The 17,924-nt window shown below is 55.4% G+C and overlaps 1 protein-coding gene across 3 annotated transcripts in view; it reads right to left on the reverse strand.

The window, feature by feature from the left end:
- The window catches only part of RIN3 (Ras and Rab interactor 3), a 128,159-nt gene that overhangs the window by 15,599 nt on the left and 94,636 nt on the right, over positions 1-17,924 (reverse strand). For 2 of the 3 annotated variants that reach the window (XM_037832026.1, XM_037832028.1), the window contains exons 6-7: positions 12,665-14,212; positions 7,756-8,064 (exon numbers count right to left, since the gene is read on the reverse strand). In XM_037832026.1, coding sequence (XP_037687954.1) covers positions 7,756-8,064; positions 12,665-14,212 — 1,857 coding nt within the window. The remainder of the gene's footprint in view (positions 1-7,755; positions 8,065-12,664; positions 14,213-17,924) is intronic. The other variant, XM_037832027.1, reaches the window with a different exon arrangement.

The raw sequence follows: 17,924 nt of genomic DNA on the forward strand, positions 1-17,924 counted from the left end.
TGTCTATTCAGTGCCCTCAGAACAGGTGACTTGCTTTTCTGCCTCCAGGCACCTGTCACACTCATCTATCCCACAAGCCCTTCCTTTGCCATCTGCAGGCCTGAGTCATACAGCTCCCCCGCAGCATCAACATTTGTGTGACAATTTAAAATGCAAAGTGATTTATAAACATGCTATCACTGAATTCTTAAAACAGTGGGTTAGATTCATTGTACCCACTGTACAGAGGAGAAAAGTGAGGCTCAGAGAAGTTAAGCTACTTGCCCAAGCTCACATGGCTAGGATGTGGGGAACCAGGACTTGAACCCAGCTTTTCCTCACCCATACCCCAAGCCTTCTGCTACTTCAACTCTCTTCCTTCAAGTTCCACCTCCTCCATGAAGCCTTCCTGGACTGCTCCAGTCACTGAGGCTTATGCTCTACTTTCCAGCTTCCAGCTCAGTATGGTATTCTGCCTCATCACCCTCAGGTGTAACATTCCACGGTGTTGACTCTCACAACCATTCCTGGAACTCCATGCACACTCACAAATCACTGCCTGCGACACCCTCCCTCCCTGCCCCTTACTAACGTCTCCTTGCTCTCTCTCATATCCTTAAGCACAGCTGGTCGGTTCTTGCCCCAGCTCCCATATGCCACAGCTATTTCAGAGTCGGCCCTTTGCCTTGGACTGTGACACTCCCTGAGGGCAGGGACAGAGGCTGTGTGAGTTTGGGCAAGTTCCTTAACCCCTCTGAGTCTCCACCCCATCGCTGTCTCTCCAGCTTCCGGCACAGGACTCAGGACGTAGGATGCCACAGTGGCCCGAACGGAGCCCCGTGTGTGTTCTCCCTGGACACCACTCTGTCCTGCTCCGTGCTGGGGGCAGGGTCATGGGTACAGGCGTCCACAGGGGGCCTCAGACAGTGGGGTGCTGGGAAATGTTTGCCAACCAGTTCTCTGAAGGGGGGGACAGGGAACACAGCTCTGATTTGTGGCGTTTGCAAATTCCCATTGTAGGAATAGTTCTACAATGGCCAATTGCAAGCTTCCAATATGAATGTGGAGTTGGGAAGGGACATGCCTAATCGGCTCTCACGAGACATATGAGCCAACTCCAGTCCACAGCCAGCATTAGATTCCTGTTAGCCAACCCCACTGTGGGGAAACTGAGGCTCAGCTGGTCAGTAGCGGGGCTGGGAATAGAATCTAGTCTCTTGCCCCTGACATGATTGGAAATGCCCGTAGAAGCATCCAACCTGACAGCTGCTCATGGACAATACCAGCTCCGTCTAAATGCCCTGGCTCCCTGCCCATCCTTCCGGGACAGTGAGGGCTGCATCCTCCTTCCTGTGAAGTCCGGAACCCCAGGCTCAGGGCTCAGCCACGTGCACAGCAGAGCCTCGGGCAGTGCCACTGGGATGCTGAGACACAGTTGCAAAATCTGTTATCAGAACATCTGTCTTACTTGAGTGAGCGATTGCATCCATCTGGCTGTGCATCTTGAAAGACGTGCTGGGCTGCAGCCTGAATTTCCTGGTTATTTCTGCTTTCTTTTTTGCCAAGTCATATCTGTTGCCATCTGTAGGTTTGGGGGAGCTGGTGGTATTTTAAAGACCTGGCTGGGGGCCTTAAGCATCTTTCATGGGCTGGGACATTTTGGAGAAGGAAAGGTCTCTCAGATGACATGAGCTGAAGCATGCTCTCCTGGGTCGCGCAGACCACGGGAAGCACTGGATGAGGAGGCCTCCAACTCTGCCTCTTAACTAGCTACATGACCTGGCCACTCTGAGCCTCAGTTTTCTCATCTGAAAAATGAGGGATAATAATAAAAGTAGGGCTGAAGAGAGGATCAAATGAGTGGCTGGATTTAAAAAAAACAGTTTTGTTATCTAGGAAGCAGTATCTAGAAGAGGCCCATTTTGTTGTAAAGGGCCAGATAGTAAGAATGTCAGCTTTGCAGGCCATGCAGCCTCTGTTGCAACGACTCAATTATGTCATTGTAGCAGAAGCAGCCAGAGACGCCACAGAAATGAATAGACAATAAAACTTTATTTACAAGAATAGGCAGTGGGCCACATTTAGCCCACAGGCCATAGTTTGCTGACCCCTGATCTAGAGGAAAGGGTCGATCATCTCATCATGACTGTTCCCCAAACTTGCTGACTGGGGTCCTACTGAAATCAGGTGGCAGATGCAACAATCCTGGGGCAGCAAGATGCTCTCCACGAGATCTGCTTTGGCCCTTATCCTCTACCTGATTCCCACCTGAGGCTGCTTTATTCCTCCAGGAAGTCTTCCCAGAGACCCGCGCTCCCACTGATGGGGCTCAGTGCCTCACAACAGTTTTCCCTGTCCTTGCAGATGGAAAAATAACTATCAGCAGTTAACCAAGAGAGTCCTCCCCTGACCCCCCAACCCGGAACAGCAATCTCCCCAGAAGGGCAATCTCCTTCCACACCTCACCCCCTTACCTTGCTTTATTATTGCAGCAACAAGCTGCAGTGCCTGACAATATAGTTGGCATTTTGGTTTACTTGTTTATTGCCTGTGCCCCCCGCTAGAATGTAAGCTTTGTGACAGCAGGGGCTCACGGTTTATATCTAACCCCTCAATGCCTGATCTGTAGTCAGTTAGTGTTTAATAAATATATTTGCTGAATGAATGAATGAATGAACAAATGAATAGCATTTATCACACTGTATGATTGTTGCTTGTTTAATGTCCTGTTTTTTGTTTGGATCATGAGCATCCTAAAAACAGGGACTGGGTCTAACTGTGGTTTTGTCATTAACATCTGTGGTGGCACTGACTGTTTAGCTGTTGGGTGAATGAATCTATCTGATAAAAACCCAGGACAGCAGGGATTGGAGACCATCTAGAAAACTGGGTTTTACATTTACTTTTGCAGTGAAAGCCTTTTGTTAAAGGGGTATATCCTCTGCAGAACTCAGCTCCTCCGTCGACTCAGGGTGGGGGCAGCAGGCCCCCTGACTCGCGCTGAGCTCCCCAAGGCTCCCACTGTACACGCTGCAGACAGATGCTGCTTAAGACTTACTTCTGTTATGAGCAACAACATATCCCTGAGGAAATCGCTCCAGCTCCCCAGGTCCCTCTGCTGAGAGCTCAGCCCGCATGCTGCTCAGCCACGAGGGCCGTGGGCTTGGAGGCCCAAAGCCACCAAATAACTGGCCTGGCTCAAAAAGGCATGAGGCTGCAGGGCAGGCCAACTCAGCCCATGACGGGGACTCTGTCTTTTCTGAGGGCGTGTCTGACCCCCGGATGCCCTGGGAAGGCAGGAGGGAGAGGGCAGTGGTTCAGCTCAGGGCCTTGGTTCAGGTCCCAAGTCTACACTCACCTGCTCAGGTGTGTGACCTTGAGCATGCTACTTTACCTCTCGGCACCTATTTCCTTGTATCCCCATAAAATGGGGATAGCAACAGAGTCCACACTTCATGGGGTTGTTGTGGGGCTTAAATGACGTGACTAACATGTGCCTTCTGGGTTCCTGGAGTGTGATCAACGTGAGCCACGGTTATTATTAAAGATGGGAGGGTAATATTGGGTAATATTTCTTACAGCCCTGGTGTGTGACATCTTAGAGGGCCTGAGCTCCGTTCCTGCTGGGCATCACTTCCAGGCCTGCTCCCACAGGCACTCCTGCCCACCCCCTGGACATCAGTGCCCGGGGACATCTAGAAAGCCCCCCTCAGCCTGGATCCCCAAATGAACATATGGGTCAGCACCTCCCACCCCCCATCCCAAACCTCCTCCATTCGACTGGACTCACATAAGTGAGAGAGGAACTTCTACTGAGTTAGAAATTGTGGGTTTTTTTGTGTTATAGCAGCAAGTATATCCTTAGTTAATTAATTACCTACCTATCTATCTACATTTATTTCAAAAGGTCTAGGAAGAAATTCACCAAAATAGTACTGATTGTTTTTTTTCAACAATAAACATGAGTCACTTTAGTCATCAGAAATCAGTTAAAATTTTTTTTTTTAAATCATGGATTTTTTTTTACAAAACCAAGAGCCAGATCTCCCTGTCTGTTCTCTCCACCCTGGTCAATACCACAAGGTTTGCTGTTCCACCATCCTGCAGTTTCCATCGATGCCCTTCTCCCACCCTGTCCCTCAGCCTCTGCTCCAGCCTCAGCTAAGTTGTGGATTCCTATAAGCTGTGTCCTCGGCTGGGTTGCTGGATGGGGTGGGGGTGGGGCCTGAGGGACTCCTGACTTCCCGGGTGACCCCCACATCTGACCAGCTGGCCACTGGGCCTCCTTCCCCCAGGGTCAGGAGCCAAGCTCTGCTTCTGGAAGCTTGGGTGGCATCAGGGTTTTACAGACTGTTGGAGGGACTGAAAAAGGCACCCAGTGACGTTGAGCCTGCACCTCTGTCTGCATTAGAAGGCTATTTACGTTCTGTACCCCACTCCTGCACACTCTGCCTTCCTCCTTCCTTCCTCCCCTCCTGTCTTAAGGAGGATTCTTGGGCTTGAACCCAGTTCTCCCCAGTAGCAGGACTGGTGCTGAATGCCTGCTCTTACACAGCGAAGAGACGGGAATGGCTTGTATGTCACAGTAATAGGAAAGATGATTCTACAAGTTCTGACTCCTCTCCCCACGCCCCACGAAGCTCACGAGGAGCCCAGTCTGCTCCTGGCTGCAGGAAGGGGCACCAAGTTTACCCAAAGCTGTTTGCCTTTGTGAACTCCCCGCTATGCCCGACCTAGGACCCTAAACTTGCTGCAGTGGGAAAAGCACTCCATCAGGATCCAAAAACGTGGGATCCGTTCCTAGACTGGCTGCTTGGTACAGCGATACAAGCACAGGCTTCAGAGCCAAATAATTCTAGGTTTGAATCCTGGCCCATGTGCATTTTGGGCATGATAGCAACTACCTTTCTGGGAAAGGTGGCTTAAAGGGGTTAATTGACTTCCCTAAAGCTACCGGGCCAGTTAATTCAGGACTTGACCCCTGAGTTCAGCCCTTTTCCAGTGGTCCAGCAGGTCTCGCCAGCAGCCCAGGCCCCATTTTATTCCTGTTTCCAGGGGGCTCTGTGGGCACCATATAGGGCTGCTCTTGACAGCATACTTGTGGTGGCAGAGGTGGGTGGGAGGTATCTTCCCTGGAGGTGGGAGGGCTGGGGGGTCTAGAAGTGGAGCTGCATGGGCAGGGAGAGGGGCTGTTCTCTGCTTAGAGTGGGTGAGTGGTGGAGGGAGCAGGTTGGGGGGTAGGTGGGGAGGACCTGGCTGGAGCTCTGCCCTCCATGGGCTCCCCAGGGGCCCCCAGGGCTCAGAGGTGATGCTGCTGGGCTGGGACCACCCTGGAAGCAGCAAGGCTGCTGGGAGCCGCTGTCAGGAGGGAGGCCTGAGCCAAAAGCCCGGGGAGCGGGCCTGGTTCTAAAATCACTGAATGTCAAAGTCTGACGAGAACTGAAGGGTACGTCAGGATCTAGCTGGTAAGGCATAACCCCAGTCTAATCATGAGGAAACAGCCAACAAACACAAAATGAGGAACTTAACATTTAAAAATAAAAGTGTGGGGGTGGGGAGGAAAATCTGTATTCTTCAAAAATATCAATGTCACAAAAAACAAAGGCTGAGAAAAATTCCAAATTAAAGGAGGTTAAACACACATGACAGCTGAATTGCAGAATTCAAACCTTGACTGCATCCTGAGCTGGAGCAGGGAAAAGGCTGTAAAAGACCTTATTAGATCACTGACCACCTGAAATATGGACAGATTAGATAAAAATATGGTATTGATGTAAATTATGCTGTGGACAACTGCGTAAGTTGTGGTTATGTGGATTATATCCCTATTCTTAGGAAAGTATTTAGGGATAAAGGACCATGATGTATGTAACTTATCCTCTCATGATTTAGTAAAAAGAATACGTACGTACAGAAAGAGAGAGAGAGCAAGAGAATGAGAAAGAGAACAGATAATAGAGGAAACGGGGCAAACTTAATAAACAAAGGGTATGTGGCTGCTACTATTTTAATGTACTATTCTTATTCTTGCTACCTTCTGAAGTTTGAGATTATTTCCAAATAAAATTTCTAAAAAGATTAAGCTGCAGAACTCATTGTTTCAAAGAAAATCCCACATGGAGCCCTGTGTGTAAAACAGGCACTAACAGGGCTGTTGGAGTGAAGCCAGCAAGGGGCCCGGCCTGTCCTGTGCCCCTTTTGGGGTCCCTGGAGTACCAAACCACAGAGTCAGTTCAGACCCTGCATTTTTGGGAACATGGTGGAGAAGCAGCCATGCCCTCATCCTAACATCTGCGGAACACCGACACATTCTTGGCGGTAGCTCATCCTGACAATAGCCCTGAGAGAGGCCTTCCTGGCCCACTGTATAGATGAGAAAACTGAGGCTCAGGACGCTAAGTAACTTCTTGGGCACCTATGTGGTCCAGGTGCTTCCCATGGGCTCTCCCACCCACCTGCACACCCACCCGAGAAGCAGCTCTTATCATCCTCATTTCACACACATGCAGAGGCTCGGCAAGATCAATGTCCGAGGCTACAGCACCAAACCTGGGGCTCGATCCCAGGTCTGCCAAACGAACCGCCAAACCCCTGCTTTTCTCAGGAGAGCCCGCTCCCCGCCAGGTGAAGAAGCTGAGGCTCCAGGTGGGGCCGCCTTGGCCTGCTAGGGGCAGAGATGAGGTTAGGAGCTGCTGGACTCCTGGTCCAGTGCTCACCCAGTGGTGGGAAGGGGAGCACACTGTCTGTTCCCTGATGAGAAACACATCTGTTCCTGGCGAGGAATCTTCCCAACCCGGCCTGGCCTTCAGGTCCCCGAGTCTTCTGCCTGAGCTGGCTTTGAACCACCAGAGTCGAGCTTTCTTCCTGCTGAGGGCAGGGCTTGAGCCTGTATTCCGCTCTGTTCTTTCTGCCCTGAGCTGGCACCCATTCTCCAGCCACTGCCTTTCTGGCCTCTACCTCTCTCTCAGTAGCAGCCATACCCTCTCCCATTCCCTGTGCTCAGGTAACTTTTTTTAGTACGTGAATTTGCGGTTAGTACCCCTTGCAATGTGACTTTGCATCTCCTTCCATCGAGATGGGGAGTCTGTTTCCTCACCCCCTGAGGCTGGTATGGTCTTGGGACCTGTTTGCTCCATGAAGTGCTTTGCAGTGATGTGGTGCCAGTTCAAGTCTAGGCCTCAAGAGGCCTGGCAGGTTTCACACGCTCTCCTGGCCCCTGCCACTGCCAGGGGCCCAAGCCCAGGCCAGCCTCCTGGAGGATGAGAAACCCATGGCCCAGGCCAACCAACAGCCAAGCCATCGCCCAGCACCCGAGCAAGGCCAGCCTGGACCAGCCAGCCTCCCACCGACCCTCTCTGACCACAGACCCAGGAGTGAGCCCTCCAAGCATGGGCACACCTGGCCCCCATCAGCTCGACTCATCAGCCACCTGCGGACTTGTGAACAATAATCCACGCTAACCGATACAGGAGCCTTCTCCTAATTCATCCAAGGGCATGGCATGGGCGGCTCCCGTGCTTGCCTGTGGCACAGCAGCAGCCAATCATGGCTCCTGCTGGTTTGCAGGTATTGCCAGGAAGTGCCCAGGATTCTCACCTCTACCCCTGCCCAGTCCCTCCCCAAAGGGCCTGTGAATCTGGAAAGGCTTCTCTACTCTAGTGCCAGGCATCCTTGGCAGGGGTCACGGAGACATGCAACACTGCAGCCCACAGGGCCTTGAGAGAGCCCCCTGCCCCCCTGCCCCCGGCCCGGACCTGTTCCCAGCCACTGGCCCACCTGGGTTGCCGAGGGCCATGGATTCGTAGATGAGCTTGCAGGTCTTGAGTAGGATGGCAATCTTCTTCTCAGGCGAGTAGGTCTTGTGCATGCTGGCAAACTTCTGCAGGATCTTCTCCATGGTGGGCACCTCTGGCACACTGGTGGTAACGCCCAGGTCGGTGGTGGTGGTGGCCAGGATCACCAGCTGGTTGTCCTTGAGCTGCTGCAGCGAGCCGTCCTTGCTGTGGATCTCATGCAGGCAGGAGTTGATGGCTTCTTTCAGTGGCTTCAGGACACATTTGTACAGGGCAGACTCCACAATGGCTTCTGTGGGCAGGCAGGAGTGGGGGAGGTGAGGAATGTGTGGCCGTCCCCATGACCCGCTCCCCAGATGCAAACTCAGAAGCTATGACCCATGAGATGGTGTCTCTTGCTCAACAGAAAGCCACACCAAGAAGACACTGGCTCAGGAGACCCCAGGATGGGTGCCAACTGGTCACTGTATCCTACTGCCTTTTATGGGGCCTGGTGTAGTATGCAGCTTCAGAAGCACTATTTGCACTGGAGTTGTGCAGTGTACAACCTGTGCAGCTGTGTGCTGCAGGCCTGGGTGCCCAGTAAGTGTTTGGTGGAGTCATTCTTGATGCTTCTATTTCTTTCACTTTCTAAATTCATTTGGCTCTAGTCTCAAAATACAGTATGCCCAGAACCTGACTTCTGACCACTTCCATGACCTGGGTCCCCGTCGTCTCTTGCCTGGGTTACTTGAATATCCTCTTGCCCTGGTGGCTTACATAGTCTCCATAGAGCATGCCAGCATATTCTTGCTCTGACATGTGAGATCACGACACTCCTGGGCTCAGAACCCACTAACAGCTCACATCTCCTGTACAGTAAGAGCCAAAGTCTCCCAAGGCCTACAAACCCCCGCCCCACGATCTGGCCTCCGTCTCCTCGTCAGCCTCACTAACTTGCCTCCTCCCCTGTGCTCGTGCTGCTCCAGCCACCCTGGCCTCCCTGCTGCTCCTCCAACCTGCCAAAGCAGCTCCTGCCTCAGGGCCTTTGCCTGGAGCAGTCACCTCACAGACAGCTGCATGGTTCGCTTCTTCACTGTTCCAATGTCATCTTATCCGAGAGGCCGTCCCCGATCATCCAGAGGAATGGGAGTTAGTGAGCTTTGACCTCACAACAACCCTGCAATGTACATGCTATTCTCCCCATTCCACAGATGGCCCAACTTAGGCTCCGAGGGGGTGGGTCACACAGCTAGTTGGGGCTGAATGAGGATTTGAACCCACATCTACCTGCCTCCAAGGCGATGGGCAGCTGCTTTGGGCGGCAGCTGGGAAATATTCCCAGGGAGCCCTCTTGGCCCTTCCGCAGTCTCCAGGGTGGGGTGTCTGGGCTGTGGGCCGTAAGGGGAGGTTCCAAGCCATGTCCCTGTTGGGGCAACACGGTGACACCTGCACTGTCCTAATGCCCTGTGGCTGGTTCTCTGTAGGGGCCCAGGCAACCCACCCCTGACCACACCGGCCGGGGCGGGGGGAGGCGTGTCGGTTTGGGGCTGGTCCTGCCGTCTGGGTCCCCGTCTTGCTGCCGCCCTCTCCCTTCTGCTTCTCCAGCCCCTTCAGCAGGAGAACATGCAGCTCCCCTGTCCCCCTCACCCCCATCCTGCCAGGTCCTCATTTTTTCCCCTTTCCCCTTGAAGCCTCTGCAGACAGGGGCGGGGTGACCCGGGGCAGGGACTTGCATTTGGCTGCACTGCTGCCCCTGGCTCCTGCATGACCTTGGCCAAGTCACTGCCCTTCCAGGGCCTGTTTCCGCATCTAAAAAGTGAGTGGGTGACAGCCCACGCCCGCTGAGCTCCTGTCCCTCTCTGAAAGCCACTGGTTCTCCTGCACGTGCCTCCTCTCTCCCCAGATTCCATTTCTCAGAGGACACACATGTGAGTGCTTTCCTGTCTCAAAGTGCTCCTTGGGACTTGCCTCCCAAATAAAATCCCAGGGGTGGGGTCTGCCGGCCTCCTAAGTGGTTTAGGCTCCTCCTCAGTCAAACTGAGTACAGGGGCAGAGCTGGGACATACGGGGCAGAACAGGGAAGTGATCAGTTCATGGAAAGCATCAGGCTGCCTGGGACCCAATCCTGGCTCCCAGCTCTCTGCGTGATCTTGCCAGGTCACCCCCTCTCTGAGCAGTGGTTTTCTGGGAATAGTAGCCCAAGCCCACAGGGTCTGGCTCATAGTCAAGAGGCTGAAACATGCAGTACTTGGGGTGCACCTAATACTGTTGCTGATGCCGACTTTGTTCCCCTCCCCCAGGACACCCTTTCCCGCTGTCTCTGCAGGTCCAACCCTCCCTGTCCCTGGAGGCCCGGCTCAGCGGCCACCCTGGAGGCCTCCTGCCCCACACCCGTGCCACCTGCCTGGCTGCATTCAAGGTCTGGCCGCTTGTGGCTTCCAGGTACCTGTGACCAAGCTGGCTTTGACAGATCCCTGGAGGTGAGTCCCCAGCCTGCCTGCTGGCCCACCCCAGGGCTGGAGTCACCCTTGTATTTTCCATCCCAGGCCAGGCTGCACCCAACCCCGGTGGTCCTGCCCCGTTGCGTCCCAGCCCCAGAGCCAGCCTCCTGCCTTGACTCCCCATGTTGCCCCTCCTCTTTGCTCTCTGCATGAAACACCCTTCAAGGGGCTCCATCAGCTCCAGGCTGAATCCTCAGCCTGACTTCCATGGCCCCGTGTGACAGTCCCTGTGACCCTCCAGCCTTGTCCCCACCTCTGAGTCTCTGTCCCCACTGCTGCCTCTCCCCGTAAAGCCTGCCCGCCACTGTCCCCAGAGTGTGACCACCTCTCGGTCCTCCTCTACGCCCCGCTCTTACTCAACTCCCCCACACGGGAGGGCAGGGCTGACCGCAGCTTCCTCTGGGTGCTCAGAGCCCAGTGGGGCCCCTTCCACGCCCTCGCTGATGGGCAAGGTCCCCGAGTTCAGGCCTCGGTCCTCGAGGGACTCGACCATCTCGGTCTTTTCTTGCTGACGATTCCCAAATGTTTACCTTTAGCTCACAATTCTCCCCAGAACTGAAGACTCGTACCTCAACTCAACCGTTCACCTGGGCATCCTGCAGGTGCCTCCAATCTCCCTGCCCTGAACGGGGCTCCTGGCCTTCTCCCCAGCACCAGCCCAGTGGCTGCTGTCCCCATAGCCGCCCTATCCCTCCAAACGGCGCCCACGTCCTTCCAGGGGTTCTGATGACAACGCTTGCACTCACCCGGCCTCCTCTCTCACCCCTCCACCGTCTGATCTGTCAGCCAATCCCGTTGGCCCCACCTTTGCGACAGATCCAGAATCCAGCCACTTCTCATCACCTCCCCTGCCTCCTCCCTGGTCTGGGTTGCCGTCATCACTGGCCTCCATGACGGCAGTAACCGCCTCCCCTGCTCCTACTCAGCACCACGGTGCAGCAAAGCTGTTCACGTTATGTGAGATCAGGTCACTCTTCAGCTCAGACTCTCCCAGGGTAAAAGCCCAAAGCTTTACAGAGGCCCTCCAGCCCTCCACAACCTGCCCCCAGTGCCTCCTGGCCTCACCGTCCCCTGGACTTATGCCCACCTGACTCTAATTTACTAGCTACCCCTGCTTAGTGCCTATCCCCTCCACAGAACGTAACAGGGGTTTGGCCTGCACTGCTGGCCACCGGGTCCCCAGCACCGAGGCACCTTCTGATGTGGAGTGGGTGCTCAGAGACTCTTTGTTGAACGAAATGTCTGCTTCCCCGGCTCACTCCCTGCCCAGTCTTTGAGCTCCTTAGGGGCTCAGTGTCCTGGTTTGTGGTGTTTGTCCCAGGCTGCCCTGGTGGGCCCAGCCCATGGTGCCCCAGTCCCCACACCCCCTGTGCAGCCCCTCCACCCCCAGGTCATCCTCTCCCGAGGACAGAGGTGCTGGCCTGTGATCTCAGCTCCGCCACCCAACACCAAGCCTGAAATTCCACCATCAATCTTTCAGCTTTGCAAATGTCAGTTTTTAGGAGTCCACTGTCAAAATCCAACAACCCTGGGAAAGCAAACACCTTAAGCTCTTTTTCCAAGAAACATTTGCTAGAATCTACCATGTGGCAGGGTCCCAAACGTCCCTTCTTTTGCCCAGCGTTAACTGTATAATTCCTGGATGTGGGGAGAGGGCACTTGGAGGGCTCAGGGCAGTGACAATTTACTAACTGGTCCAGAAGTAGCTCATCATTTTAACAGCCAGGTGGCCACGCCACTGTGAGCTAAGTGAAGGTTTTGTGCAATTGGTTGCAACGTGAAATATGTTTCTCACCTTGAATCACAATCAAAAAAGGTTCAACAGTGACCGAATTAGAGGTTGGTGGGGGGGCAAGAGAAGGCTGCAGGGGTGATGGTGGCAGTGGGCTGCTTTCAAAGAGGTGGTCAGAGCAGCAAGCTGTCTTAGCTGGGGTTTCTAGAAGCGGAGCCTGAGACAGGGGTTTGGGTGCATGTGACTTACTGGGGGCATGCTCTCAGGGAAAGGAGTGAGGGAGGCAGCAGGAGGCTGGGTGAAGCCCAAGCAAGGATGCAGCCTCAGGCTGATCCCAGGGGGGGCTCTGGAGCATGAACTGCACCAAGCACATGGTCCACCTTGACACAAGGAGGCCGGGCTTCCTACCCTCATGGCAGGGAGGAACTGGTGGTGGGCTGCCCGTAGTGGAGGTGGGGGAGTTAGGGCCCCTATATGGCCCAGGTTAAAGCTCTAGAAAAGGGGGCAGCTGTGAGCTGTTAGCAGCCAACGTGTGCAGCAGAGGGGGCAGAATTGCCCCAACTTGGGAAACCTTCACCCTCCTTGGTGGCTGATTCCATGAGTTGCCCTCCCTCTCTCTCTCTCTCCCTCCTTCCCTCCCCCTCCCCCGCGACTCGCATTCCAGGGCAGGCACTGACCGAGCTCCTCCTCCGAGTGCAGGATGGGGTCCACTAGGGCCTTGAGCTCGGTGCTCTGCAGCAGGTAGCTCTTGAGCTGGGTCATCATGGTGCGGATCTCCTGCAGCATCTCGGTGCTAGAGGTCTGACGCGCCATCATCTCCAGGCTGTACACCTTGTAGTCCTGCACCAGGCTGCCGAAGTACGAGGTCTTGTCCTGGGCCAGCTCCACCACCTTCTTGTACAGCTTGCGGTTGTTGGAGAGGAAGGCGTTGAAGACGCTGGTGAAGCTGACGAAGCTCAGCCGGTGCCGCGCCTTGCCCAGGATCATCGACTGCTTCTTCCTCGCGTGGGGGCTGCTGAACTGCTCCAGCTCCTCCTCCGTGCTGCTGGTGGAGTACGAGTCCTGGTCTGTGGCCGAGGAGGGCACCCCCAAGCTGTCTGACAGGGAGGCCAGGGAGCCTTTGAACTCTGAGGAGCTCTGGGGACGGGCGCCAGCCGGGGTGTGGCGGCTCTGAGCCCCAGCTTGGGGGGCAGGGCTGGCATCTTCCCGGGACGGCCCAGGCACGGGTTTCACAGAGGCTACCTCTTCTGTGGTGAGCTCGGCGCTCTCCGGGGGCCTGCGGAGGGCCAAGGCCTGCTGCCGGGAGATCCGCTTCTTTCTGGGAGGTGGGACTGGGGGTTGTCTGACCCTCCTGGGGGGCTCTGGCATGCCGCCCAGTCCGCTGGCTTTGGCCTCTGCCTCCTGGCCTTGCTCCATGGTCCTTGGGGGCCTGTCTCCAGAACCATCCGAGGTCTCCTGGGAAGGCAGGCCGAGGGGGGTGGCCCTGGTCCCCTCTGCTGCCACATCCTGCCCATCTAGGGAGACCCTCTCGGAGACGCGTCGCCTGGGAGGGGCCGCAGGGAGGCTCTTCTTCACAGGCACTGGGGGGACAGCGGCCAGCTGCAGGGGGCTGGGGGCCACTCCCGGCTTCATCTCTTCCTCCCCAAGGTGGCCTGGGCCTGGGGTGGGGTGTGGGAGCCTCTCGCAGGCTGTCGTGGGGGGCTGGCTCGGGTGGTCTGGGGGGCCTAGGGGCTGGGGTGCCGGGTGGGGGGCAGACACCGGGGATGCGAGAGGAAGGGCTTCTGGAGGGTGGGGTGAAAGAGACAGAGGGCAAGCAAGAGCAGGAGTGGGGAGAGGAGGAGGGACGAGAGATGGGGACCGGGCAAGGCTGTGGGGGTTGACAGGGGGGCTCAGGGAGGACGCCGGCGGAGGAGGAGGTGGGCGGCGTGGGGCCCACCTGGAGGTGGGCGAGGTGGCGTCAGAGGGGGAAGGCATCGGGGGCACAGGGCAGCTTCCAGGGGGTGGCAGCTGGGCCGGGAGGGCGCTGCCGCAGTCCTCGATGAAAATGGGATTCACGAACCACAGGCGCTCATTCCCTCCCGACAGCTCGATTTCACACGCGCAGTCTGCGGGAGGGGCCGGGGGCCTGAGGCCGGAGGCCGGGGGTGCTCTGGGGGCCGGGTCTCTTGGGCGCTCAGCCGGGCTCTCACCTCCTGGCCGGGGGTTCAGCGAGGACTCCCAGAAGCCTGTGGAGACAAGCGAGGGAGAGGCGGTCAGCGGTGGGCTGCGCCGGCCGCTGGCTGGAGGTGGCATCTGAGGACCGGGTGAGGGAGGGCTGTGCCCAGCGTTTGCGCCACAGCTTGGTGGCTGTTTTCCCTCTTGGGTTGTTTTAAATGTCACTCACCACTTCCTGCCCCGATTGGGGAAGCCCCACGCGATCCTCCCCAGCAGCGCTGGGTGGGGCTGGAGGGTGACGGTGAACGTGTCTGGGCTCGGCTTTGGTTCCGAGCCTTGGAGCATGGGAACCCACCACGGAGGGCACCTGTGACATGGGTGGGGGTGATGGCCCACCTGCCTCGAGCCAGGCCAGCTGCAGGTGCATGTGGGAAGGCACAGTGGGGACCAAGGAGGGGGGTCCAAGGGGCCAAGGGCTGAAGCTCCTACACCTGAGCCAGGGGCAGGCCACTTGACTTTCTAGACCTCAGTTTGATCATCTCTAAAATGGGGGTGATGAGAGTACCCACATCACAGGCTTGCAAGGAGGAAATGAGAGAACATCAGGGAAAGAGTTTGGCCTCTGCAAATCATTAGCCTGTTTTGGCCACCATGATTCTTGTGTGCAGGGAAAACGGACCCAGGGTTTGGGACTGGTGGGATCAGACTGACTGCCCAAGCAGGGAATTACTGGTAACTGCAATACCATCCGACTCAGGCCTATCTTGATGTTAACATAAGAAGCCAGTCCATGTCCCAGCTCAGAGAGCAGGGCCTGCTGTCCCACCATGCCAAGTCCCAGCAAACACCTATCTACTGGCCTGGTGCTCTTGGGCTCAGCCACCCTCATGCCACAGCCACGCAAGCGGGTCCTCTGTTGAGGCCTGTTCCTGTCGTGTTTGCTGGTCAGTGCTGGGCTTATTCTGGTTAAGGGTCATGGAACACCCAAGCTAAAAGGGCATCAGGGGTCACTTAGCTCAGGGGTTCCTGACCTCTGGGTATCATGCCCTACTGAAAGTCCGACAGAAGCTCAGGACCCTTCAAAAAAGGGCAGAGAGACAGAACACTCTAAGGTTAATTTCAGTTGGCTTGCAGACCACGTTGAGACTCGCTCAAGTGGCTCCAAACATGGGGGAGGGACGTGACACCCAGATCTTGTTCCAACCTGTTTGCTTTAGAGATGGGTGGAGAACTAGCCAGGCAGGCTAGGATCCCTGGTTAACCATGGGGCTGGGATGGGGCCAGGCCTCCAGCCTCTCTCCCAGGGCTCTTTGCTTTTGGAAGGGACCTTTCAGGAAGGAAACTATCAAAAGTAACACGAAGGACAATCCCAGGAGCAAACACCCATGTGTTCTTGCTGGGTGCCAGCCTGTGGGCTATGTGCTTTCCAGGGATGAGCTCATCGATCCCTGATCACAAGCTTTTAGTGTCAGTTTTAATACATCCCGGTTTTACAGATGAAGAGGAGAGCTTCAGCAAGATCCAATAACTCCCCCGGGTCACAGGGTTGGTGAGTGAGGGAGCTGGGGTTCAAAGCAGGTGAGACCAGCTCTAAAACCTATGTGCTTAGCCCCTGCGGCCAGCCGTCACAGGAGACATCTCGGTTGCTCTTCCAGCATCTGTGGGTGGCAGGGTGGTGTGCACCCCAGAACTGGGGCTGTGGGGGGATCACACAGGCTCTTAACATTGAAAGAAAGGGGACATCACAGGACGGCCGAGGGCAGTTGTGCATGTGCCCGCTCCGTGAGACCCACCTTGCTGAGCAGGGGTCGAGCTGCCAGGAGGAGAACAAGTCGTGGTAGGGCCTTCCTTGCTCTTTCAGAGCCATTTCCAACTCCGGCCTGGCACTCGGGGAGCCTGCACATCTATTCTAGTGGCATCTATGGAGCCTTAGCCCCACTCCATCTGCTGCTCACATCTTCCTGAACAGGGCACACACTGACCCATCTTCAGGTCTTGGCTAATGCCGTTCCCTATGCTGGGAAGGCTCTTCCCACCCCTCTCTCCACCCCCCTCCTTCAAGACTCAGGTGAAATGCTACCTGTTGGCTGGAGCCTTCCGGATACATTCAGGCCTCACCTGGACCATAGTGACCATCATCCGGGACTGGGACATCCTGTTTGTTTGTTTGTCATGCATCTGAGTTTTCCCAGCCCCGAAGACAGGACTTGGCACCAGGCAGGTGCTCAGAGTTTGCCTCTTAGCTCACATGACGGGGAGCCCAGCGAGAGTGGGGAGGGGCACTGGAGAGGTCAGGTTTGCTGGCAAAGTCACAATGGCCTGGATCATCAGAGGCAGGAGGAGGCAGAGATGGGACGGTGAGAGGGAGAGGAGGCAAAAAGGAGGGTGGGGGAGCCCCGAAAGTGGATGGATCACTGACCAGCCAGCGGGGTAGCAGGTTGTTCCATGACTGCTCAGGGAAAAAAAAAAAAGTACATTTTCCACCACTCAGATCTTCCCATGGGTGGAGCAGGCAGGGTCAGGGGGTGGGCGGGCGGTGCATATGTGTGAGGTGGGGGGTGGGGGCGACGGTGGGACAAACCCAGGGAAATGAGCCTGGGGCCTGAAGGATGCACACTAGCAGGCAGAGGCCTCAAAGTCAACACTACTCCTAGGAGTGGGGAAGCTGGGACCTGGGGGTCTGCATCCTAGGTTTGGAGGGGTCTGTTAGGGAGCCACAGTGGCAGTGCAGGTCTTTAGGCTCAAAAAAAAAAAAAAAAAAAAAAAAGGAAGTAGGTAACTTTCTCTGCAGCCTGCCGAATGCCAAGGCCAGAGGAGAAGCAGAACAGTGTGTCACGCAATCCGAGGGGTTGACAAAGCTGTGGGCACGTCTGTCCAATGGCACCCAGCCACGCCTTGGCACGGTGTCCTGCTCATCTGCCGGCACTGCCCTGACGAAGGGCCTGTTCTTTCTCTTTCTCTGCCCTGCCCTCTGGCCAAGGCAGCCACTTTGCAGACCCTGCTGCCTCCAGGGTCCGGCTGCGGGTGCCTCTTGCCAGATGTCCACTCCCACAGTCCTCAGTGGGCCTGGGCCGTGCCAGGGTCAGGCTGTAGGCCCTGAGGACAAAGGTGACTAAGGCTTCCCCTTGGGGAGCCCTAGGCTACTGGCAGGACAGGGGACAAGTTAATGCAGCAAGACGTAGACACCATGGAAACAACTTGAAAGTCCAACAAGTTCAGCGATTAAATATTGTCATGGCATCTCAAAGATGAGGTGTTGGGCAATCAAACTCAACTGTCCAATGAATTTTTAATAATAGGAAAATTCTCACCATACAATGGGAAGGAAAAAAAACAAGTCACATCCAAACTTGGAACAGCTATAGAACATATGCCTTTTCCAAACATATTTTTAAAATATTAAACATGTACACACTGCAAAATTGCTTGAGAACCACTACAAATCTGACCCTTATTTATCGTTGGCGCCTCTAAATTCCTTTTGCACTGAGAATGAACTGAATATAGTTTAGCACTTACTTATTCCATATGTGAGTTTTGGGGCTGCAATTAACCTGTAAGATCTCGAAGTCCAAGATTACTTCCTAAATGGCCTGCACTTTCAAGTCTTGCTTCTTCAAGACCAAGCTCAGACTCCCCTACGTCAGCTCACAGATGAACACCCCAAGCCATCACACGATGCTCAACTGGCAGGAAAATATCTCCTTTTCGGTCTGTCTCACCTGCTTCGCCCCTGTCTGAACAGCAGGGCTCGTGCAATTATTTGGATATTCATTACATTCT

This window comes from Choloepus didactylus, chromosome 4, assembly GCF_015220235.1.
Source record: "Choloepus didactylus isolate mChoDid1 chromosome 4, mChoDid1.pri, whole genome shotgun sequence".
NCBI lineage: Eukaryota > Metazoa > Chordata > Mammalia > Pilosa > Megalonychidae > Choloepus > Choloepus didactylus.